Below are 9036 nucleotides of genomic sequence, written 5' to 3'. Positions count from 1 at the left end.
ACGGGAAGTTTTGTTTACTGACAATCAATGTATCTTCCTTCACCTTGCAGCATTTTCCTTTGTCCTCCTGTCTTGGCACCATCATATTGCAATAGGCTGCAATATGTCCATATTTCTGACATTTGTAGCATCTCAAGGGTGGAGGAACATATTCTCTGACACTGTATCTCATGAAACCAACCAACACCCAGTCTCCAAGTTTTCAGTCTTCTCACATTCTTCACTGTTCCTCCTTTGATGTTTTCCTTTAACTTTTCCAGGTCTTCTTCAATTGGGATTCCATATATCACCCCTTTAACACCTGTTCTGCTCTCAAATAGCACCTCAGTGAGTGAAAAACATCATCACATAGAGCTTCAGATACCTTTTTTAAACATTATTTCAACATGAACGATGACTGTGGCCATTGAAAACACTGTAAACTAAAAATAAAACAGATTTCTAAAGACGTTTTGAGCACTGGGGCTTCTTAAAGTGCGTTCAGATGTTTGTTTTCTGAATGTCTTCTTAAATCAACAGGATCAGAATATCTGAATATTTCAGCTGCAAACTTTGTTCAAACTTACTAAACTTTGCTGAACGTCAAACAGCTGCAGGTGTTTTGTACTTGAACACTGAGTCTCTCCTGAAGCCTCAGGAAAAAGCAGAATGAGACTTTAAAGCTGCTGAGGAGGAGTTAAAGTGGAAAGTCTCTGTCATTTGGTCTAAAAGCAGTGGTTCTGTGAGGCGTCCAGGCTGAGCAGACGGTACAGTAACAGAGCCGTGTGGTCGGCACACAAAGGTCAAGTGTTGGCACGAGGCCTGGGGGGCTAAACAGTGCGCCCTTGTGTCGCCGGCCTGCCTGCGGCCTCTCACCATCACACACTGGCTGCCAACTTTCACACCGGGTCGAGCAACCATTCAGCTCTGGAAAACAGCAGCGGAGTAACTGACGGTCTGTTGGGGAGCCGTGGCGTGCCGGCAGGACGAGCCTCCTCAGGCCTCCTTCCTGTCTGTCGTCCCTCCCTTGGTCACTCCCTCTTGGAGATCTGCCAGGAGAGCAGCTGCCACTCGCTGTGTGTCTGGAGATGATTGGATTTGTCCTGTGGGATTCACTGCGGGATCCTTCTCAGGCTGAAAATGTCCCTTTCTGCTCCCTGTAAGCCCTCTTGTGGTGGCAGGTTTTTGGTATCACCTCTATGGGATAAATACAGTCAGCAGCTAGGTTAGCTTAGCACAAAGACGGGACACAGGGGGACACAGCTGGCCTGGCCCCGTCCAAAGGAGACACCTGCCAACATCTCTGAAACTGTCTTTACCCGATCGCCTCTATTGATTAAACAAACTCAATTCTGACATGCAGAATTTAACTGAGTACATTTACTCAAGCGCTGCACTTAAGTACACACTCGAGGTACTTCTACCTTGAGTATTTCCATTTCATGCAGCTTTGTGCTTTTACTCGCCTACATTTGTCTGACAGCTTTAGTTACCTTTCAGATTCCTGCCTGTCCAGTGAAAAGTTCGTATCTCCAGCTGCGTTGATGTGGAATGTTTGTGCTAAAATGAAGTTTTCGAGATATGTGAGATACGTGGTTCTCACAGGACGGCCACGCTGCAAACGTGTGATGATCTTATAGATATGATGCATTTCTGTAGATTAAAGCAGCAACAGTTTAAAGAATGTAAATCTGATATTTCCTGTGAGTGAACCAGAGCTGAAGGACTCTAACCAACAGCGTGAATGTGAAGTCTGAGGAGCAGCTACAGAAGCAAACACTAGAGGGAGACATGGCAGCATCTGCAACCTGCTCCTCAGACACCTCCCTGCTGCAGGAAGTCACAGTTTGACTCCACGAAATACCACCGAGACGTTTAAAGAGGCCAAATCCTCACGAGACAACTGTCCAACTGTCCCTGAGCCTCTCTGGATAAACACCTTCAACATCTAACGGTCAAACCGTTTAAGATGGACCACAGTGAACACACACTCGTTGATGTACACACGTACGTATATACGTATGTGTATATGTGTAGAAATGTATGTTTGTGTGTACATGTATATATGTACGTGTACATGTACCGGGGTGGGGCCCACCAGAGGGTCACCCGATGAATCTGAGGGGTCGTCACATGAAGTCCGGATCCAAAAAACCTTCATTCTGTTGGACACCGATGACCTGATTGGACCTCTTTGGGCCTTCAACAGGTCTTAAATTAAACCTTGTGAAATGTTTGGAGGAGAAAAGTTTCAGAAACATGTGAAATACGACGAAACACTGATTTTATTTTCACCTTCACAGTGAGTCGATTCTCTAAATGAACCATATGAGTATTTGATGACAGAGAGCAGGACTTCTACTTCACAGCCTCCATCATGTCTTCCAGCTGTTTGTCCTCTGTCCGTCTTCATTCACAGAGACAGATACGTGCATTTCTTTTTATCCAATTTTTATTTTTTATTTGGTCCTGATTAAAGCAATGTGTTTTAGCAATGATTTAAAAGTTAAATCTAAACCTAAAATGTTAAATCTAAATTTTTGAAAGTTAAATCTAAACCTAAAATGTTAAATCCAAATTTTTAAAGTTAAATCTAAACCTAAAAGTTAAATCTAAATCTAAATGTTAAATCTAAGTCACCTGGAAACAAGGTGGAGGTGTGTCTGTGGGTGCTGTCCAAAGAAGGCGGCGTGGAAAAAATGTTAAATCTAAATTTTAAAAGTTAAATCTAAACCTAAAATGTTAAATCTAAATTTTAAAGGTTAAAGGGGGGAGGCGGTGAGGGGGGAGGGCTGAGGGAGGGGTGCGGGTTGGAGGGGGGGTGGAGGGGCCATGGGGGAGGAGGGGTGAGGAGGGGTGAGGGACAGGGGTGGAGGGAGGAAGGGGGGCGATGGAGACGGCAGGGAGGGTGGAAGGACGGTGGAGGGAGGGTCGAGAGGTGATGGGGGAGGAGGAGGGAGCTGCCGTTATCCGACCTGGGGCCGACAACCAGCAGCCTCCTCCTCCTCACTGTCCTCTGACACGAGCTTTTAAGCTTTCTTCTTCTCCTCCTTTGCCTTCTTCTTCTCCTCCTTTGCCTTTCTGTTCTCCTCGTCCTTTGCCTTCTTCTTCTCCTCCTTTTCCCTTTTCTTCTCCTCCTTTTCCATCCTCTTCTTCTCCTCCTTTTCCATTTTCTTCTCCTTCTTTTCCCTTCTCTTCTCCTCCTTCAGCTTCGTCTTCTCTTCCTTCTCCTCCTTTGTCTTTGGAGTCTTGAAGAGAAACCCGAAGCGACCCTTCTTACTCTCCTCCTTGAGGTGGACGTCTTGCACGTCCTTCTCCTGCTCCTCCGTCTGATCGGCTCTCGCCTGGCAGACTTCGGTCAGCTCCTCCCTGAGGTTCTCCTGCAGATCGTTGGGTTCGGTCTGCTCGCTGTGGAGAATTTCAGCCTTGACTCCCGGCAGCTTGTCGGTGGTCTCGTTGACCCCGACGGAGCGTTCTGGGTTTGCGTTCTCCTCCTTTCCGGTCTCATTCGTTTTCTTGACTGTTGTCTTTGTCTTTGTAGCCGCCTTTTTCAGTCCAGTCTTCACCCATTTGTTTCGGGACACCAAGGCCCTCCTCTTGGTGTTGGCCTTCAGACAGAGCTCCTCCAGACGTTTCCTTTCTCCTTCCAGCTCCTTCTCTCTCGTCTCCCAGCTCTGCACTTTCTCTGCAAGCTCTTCTCTGAACTTCTCCTGCAGATCGAGAGACAGACGGTCTTTCTCCTGCTGGAGGAGGTGGACCTCCTCGTCTCTCAGGTAGAGCTGGTGCGTCACCTTGTTCAGCGCCATCTGCAGGTCATTCTGCAGCACGACACTCTTCTGGTTTTCCAGTTTCAACTGGAGTATCTCGATGCTCTGGGCTGGGATGATCTCCACCTGCTCTATGAGGGAGGACATCTCCTTGGTCCTCTTGAGTTCATCTTGGAACTCCCTCTCCTTGAGCTCCAGAAGCTCCTGCAGTCTGTTGTTGTCCTGTTGCAGGTGCTGCACGCTGTGGCAAAGCTTCTCTCGCTCTTCATTGCCTTCATTGGCCTTCAGACAGAGCTCCTCCAGACGTTTCCTTTCTCCTTCCAGCTCCTTCTCTCTCGTCTCCCAGCTCTGCTCTTTCTCTGCCAGATTTTTTCTGAACTTCTCCTGAAGATTGTTGTGTTTGATCTTCCATGCTTTTTCGCACCGGATAAATTCAGCTCTGTTGTGGGACACGGTGGCTGTTGTCTCCTCGAGCCTGAGAGACAGGCAGTCTTTCTCCTCTTTGAGGAGGTCGATCTCCTCGTCTCTCAGGTAGAGGTCATGCACCACCTGGTTCAGCGTCCTCTGCAGTTTCTCCAGTGTCAAGTGGAGTGTCTCGTCGCTCTGGTTTGGGATGATCTCCACCTGCTCTGTCTGGGACTGCACGCTTGTCTTGAGGGAGGACATCTCCTTGGTCCTCTTGAATTCATCTTGGAACTCCCTCTCTTTGAGCTCCAGAAGCTCCTGCAGTCTGCTGTTGTCCTGCTGCAGGTGCTGCACGCTGTGGCAAAGCTTCTCTCGCTCTTCGTTCCACTCAGACATCGCCCTCCTGTATCGAACCAAGTCCTGGTTCATCGAGTCGTGCGCAAACTGATAGCATTGAAGTTGGTCTCGCAGACGTTGCACCTCTGAGCCGACGACCAGACGGCCCAGATGATCAAGGCGACCCCTGATCATTGGGAAGCTTGTCTGTGCCATCAGATTGTCAGTAGTGAACTGTCTGTTAGAAACTGCACTCGCCTGTGGTAGACTGCGCTCGCCTGTGGTAGACTGCGCTCGCCTGTAAAGACTGCACTCGCCTGTGGTAGACTGCACTCGCCTGTGAAGATACTTCTTGAAACTATGTGACTGTGGTACTCCAACAATAATGTCAATGCTCCTCGGTCAAGTTCAAAGATGCTCTGACTGGAGAACAGCCAGAGAGCACATTTATAGAATCCTACATCAAAGCCACAAAGACTCCATTCTATTGGCTTTGACCTTCAAAAGCACTTTGTTTTTTTTAAAAATATCTTTATTGACACCAACACTCTTTTTCCTTTTTGTTTTTTTTTTTAAATATCTTTATTGACACCAACACTCTTTTTCCTTTTTGTTTTTTTAAATATCTTTATTGACACCAAAACTCTTTTTCCTTTTTTGTTTTTTCTTAAAATATCTTTATTTAGAGAAAACAGTGACAGAACAACATGAGGAAGGAAAATACCAGTGAGAACAGTGAAGACATGCAGGCCAGTTTAAAACAACAATAATGATAATCATAATAATAATGGTGTGTGTGTGTGTGTGTGTGTGTGTGTGTGTGTGTGTGTGTGTGTGTGTGTGTGTGTGTGTGTGTGTGTGTGTGTGTGTGTTTGAGTGAGAGAGAATTCAAAACGGATGACCATCAGTGAAAAAACATTAAATGAATATTTATATGAAAAATATGGATTATTTGTTTTTTCCAAAGCAACACAAACATGACACAAAAGTTAGTTACACACAGAAGTGCGATTACAAACTGATGGCAATGAAACACAAAAACATGGTGATAAAATGTAGAAAAAGTTCATTTCCAACATGATTTTAGGTTTACTAAAAACAAGCTGTTGCGTCACACATTGTGTGAATTGCATTTACACCAGAGATCCGAACACCATCCAGATGTGGTCAGGCAGATCTGAACACATTCTGATCCCCCATCATCATCATCATCATCATCATCATCATCATCATCATCATCATCATCATCATCATCATCACCACACATTTACACTCTGACTGAACATGTATTTGTCCGTCTCTGGGTACAGAGTGCACTTTAATTTCAGGTGGAAACGTTTTTCTCAGCACTGCTTGGTCCAGTCATTATTATGGAGGAAGCACTCACTCCATGGCTTCACTCCCTCTGTCAGCCCTCATGGATTTCAGTTCCTGCTGGGTGGTGGACTGAGTTCCCGATGAGGAAGTCGTGTTCTCGCTGTCGCCCGGGTCCCGTCTGCAGCGCAGGACGCGGGGCAGCGAGCTGCAGACCGCCTTCCTGAACATGGAGCTGGAGAAGATGTAGATGATGGGGCCAAGGGCCGAGTTCAGGAAGTTCAGCCCCAAAGACACGATGGTGAGCTGGGTGAAAGTGTAGAAGGAGGCACAGTGCCACGGGCGGTATGAGCGGATGACCCACACCCCGATGGTCGTCACCGTGGTGGGTAAGAAGCACACCATGAACACGGCAACGATGGCAGCGCACACTCGCATCGCCTTTCGCACCTTGTCGGTTTTTCCCATCTGGCACTCTTTCAGGAACCTGGAGATCCGAATGGAGCAGAACAGCAGCATGGCCAGCGGGATGATGAACTCCAGCACCGTCAGGATACAGTGCATGCCCACCAGGATGATGATGGCTCTTTGTAAGAAGTGAAGAAGAAGCACTGGGTGCTGTTCCCACTGCCCTTGATGTGGTTGTAAGCCAGCATGGGAACACGTGGGCAGATCACCAACAACCAGACCGTTAAGCAGGACTTCCAGAGGTAGAATGCAACTAAGTACAGCACAAATATGAGGTACTACTTTACTGAAGTACTTCCATTTTCTGCTGTCTTGTACTTCTACTCTACATCTCACAACTAATAAATGATGCAGTACTATGAACAAACCTACCCAGCAGTACATAAAGAGGTTAAAGTACACTGTATCATGAATGACGCTGGCTCGTTCATGTACCTCCGATTACCATCCAGTAATATGACATACATTCATCTGCAGAATGAGTACTGTTACTTTTGGTACTTTAAGGATGTCTTGATTGTAATACATTTATTCTTTTCCTTGTAACAGAGTATTTCTACGCTGTGGTACTTTTACAATAAACCTCATCTTTTTACTGGATTTTAATTACTGATGTAATGCTGCAGCTTGTAAAGCTGGAGTTTATTTGAGGTACTTTATGTACTGCTGAAGTATCCCCTTATCTTTTTTTAACATGTTCTTTTAGTCGATTATATTCTTTAATCTGAATCAGCAAAGAAACCAGAGTTACTACTTACATGTAATGAAGTAAAAAGTATTACTTACAAATACAATATGAAGTAGCATAAAATAGAAAGAACTACATGTACCTCAAAACTGTATTAAACTGGCAAAGCTTTCAAGTCTCACCCATTGGGCGTGAGACACACGCATTTCAACCCATTCACATGCTCACACGCCATATCTTGTATTTCTCACACAGAGAAATTACCAGGATAACGCCCACCAAGTTGCGCAACTATTTTATAAAACAGTGGAACAGGTAGAGGAAGTGGTGATGTGTCGGTCGTGGTGATGTGAAGTGAATGATCGGAGCAGTCTCCTGCCTGGGAGCTGGAGCGGGAGCTGCTTTTTTTTTTTTTTTACGCACTGAGCAGGATGGGGAAGGGCGGGGGTTACACACACACACACACACACACACACACACACTTGCACTAAGAAATGCTGAATTGAATAATTATTTTTATTTGTAGCAATTTATATACATTTATCAGATCAGACCCCCGTCCCCACCCCACCCCTCACTGCCGCTGCCAAATCTCACTTTGAACACAGTTCAAAACTTGAGAGCCCTGCACAGGTAACGTCAATAATAACGTGCATAGCCATTATTTACCTCATAAAATCGAACCATTTTATACAATATACATTTCTTGGACTCACATACTTATTGCTTTAGCTTGCAAGCTAAAGATATTTACATGCCGATGAAGCTAGTTTAGTGCTATCGTTACTGGGATTAGAAGTGGTAATTAGCCAGTGCTAATTAGTTAGCACTAAACAGCTATAAAACATATAATGTTACCTCTCAAAAAATGCACTGTCCTCATAATTTTCCACCAGAGCATTAACAATCAAGCCAGATTTGGGATGAGTTAACGTGAACCAGTAACTTATTGTCTCAAATTTATAATTTCACTCGTAAATCATGCAATAAGCAGGATGATTCATCATGTCCGGATTTATTTCTCCATATCAACCTTCTCCCTCTTTCCGTGTTAACTTTACACAAAGTTACTGGTTCACGTTAATTCATCCCAAATCTGGCTTGATTGTTAATGCTCTGGTCGAAAATTATGAATGATAGCACCCAGTAACGATAGCACTAAGCTAGCTTCATCGGCATGTAAATATCTTAAGCTTGCAAGCTAAAACAATAAGTATGTGAGTCCAAGAAATGTATATCGTATAAAATGGTTCGATTTTATGAAATCAATAACAGCTATGCACGTTATTATTGACATTACCTGTGAAGTCTCCTCGGGGATGGCGGTGTTGCCCTGCATGTTTGCGTCTGGAGCATGCGCATGCGCAGTTGGAGGAATCGACGATCGATTACTTTCCCCTGCGACTTGACTGTGACCCCAGTAACGTTATTTCAGCACTTTTCGAGTCGTACCCGTAAACTTGAATTTGTATTCACAGTGAAGACTTTGTAGTCGTAGAAAAATGAGTTGTATTCTCAAGACTCACAGCTTTTAGACTCATACTCATATAAAAACACTCGTAACCCGAACCCAATTTCACAGACTCAGGTATATGACAGTGGAATTTTGTGTAAAACAACTTTTATGACACACAAATTGTTAACTTTACAAATAGGCTTCAGGGCATTCAATATTCACAGGCAACTTTACAAATACGAAACTTTATTTCTGGACACGTCTTTTTGACAGCGATCTTACACCATAGAAATTCAGGTGCATCCACCTGTGCCACTGTGCACATGTCAAACCGCTCGTCTCGGTCACGTGATATGGTAGTAAAAAATAAGATCACAAGCCAGAAAAAAATGAGTAAAAAGCAGACGTCTTTGGAAAGCTTCTTCGGAAATGGGAAAAGGCCAAATGATGAGACAGAACAAGAAGAGCCTACAACTTCCAAGAAAGAGAAAGCTGCATTCAAGACAATATCAGCAGTCCTACTTAAATACGGGTTTATTGCTTGAGGTGATTCTCACGCACCAAGCCCGCTCTGCCTAATATGTGGCGACAGGCTCGCAAATGAGGCAATGAAGGATTCTCGT

General features: G+C 44.8%; 1 protein-coding gene and 1 pseudogene across 1 annotated transcript; both read right to left on the bottom strand.

Moving 5' to 3' along the window:
* Window positions 1-1108: 1108 nt before the first annotated feature.
* On the bottom strand, window positions 1109-4682 carry LOC139327975 (flagellar attachment zone protein 1-like). Its single transcript, XM_070958066.1, has 2 exons — window positions 3260-4682; window positions 1109-1209 (listed from the first exon to the last, which is right to left on the bottom strand). The coding sequence occupies exons 1-2, from the start codon at window positions 4680-4682 to the stop codon at window positions 1109-1111; spliced, it is 1524 nt and encodes a 507-aa protein (XP_070814167.1).
* A 1188-nt stretch (window positions 4683-5870) lies between these two features.
* On the bottom strand, window positions 5871-8296 carry LOC139327966 (hydroxycarboxylic acid receptor 2-like; annotated as a pseudogene).
* Between the last annotated feature and the right edge of the window lie 740 nt (window positions 8297-9036).

This window comes from Chaetodon trifascialis, chromosome 3 (assembly GCF_039877785.1).
Source record: "Chaetodon trifascialis isolate fChaTrf1 chromosome 3, fChaTrf1.hap1, whole genome shotgun sequence".
In the NCBI taxonomy this organism is placed as follows: domain Eukaryota; kingdom Metazoa; phylum Chordata; class Actinopteri; order Chaetodontiformes; family Chaetodontidae; genus Chaetodon; species Chaetodon trifascialis.
The sequence above is the reverse complement of the archived record's forward strand: the minus strand, read 5'-3'. Positions and strand labels throughout refer to the sequence as shown.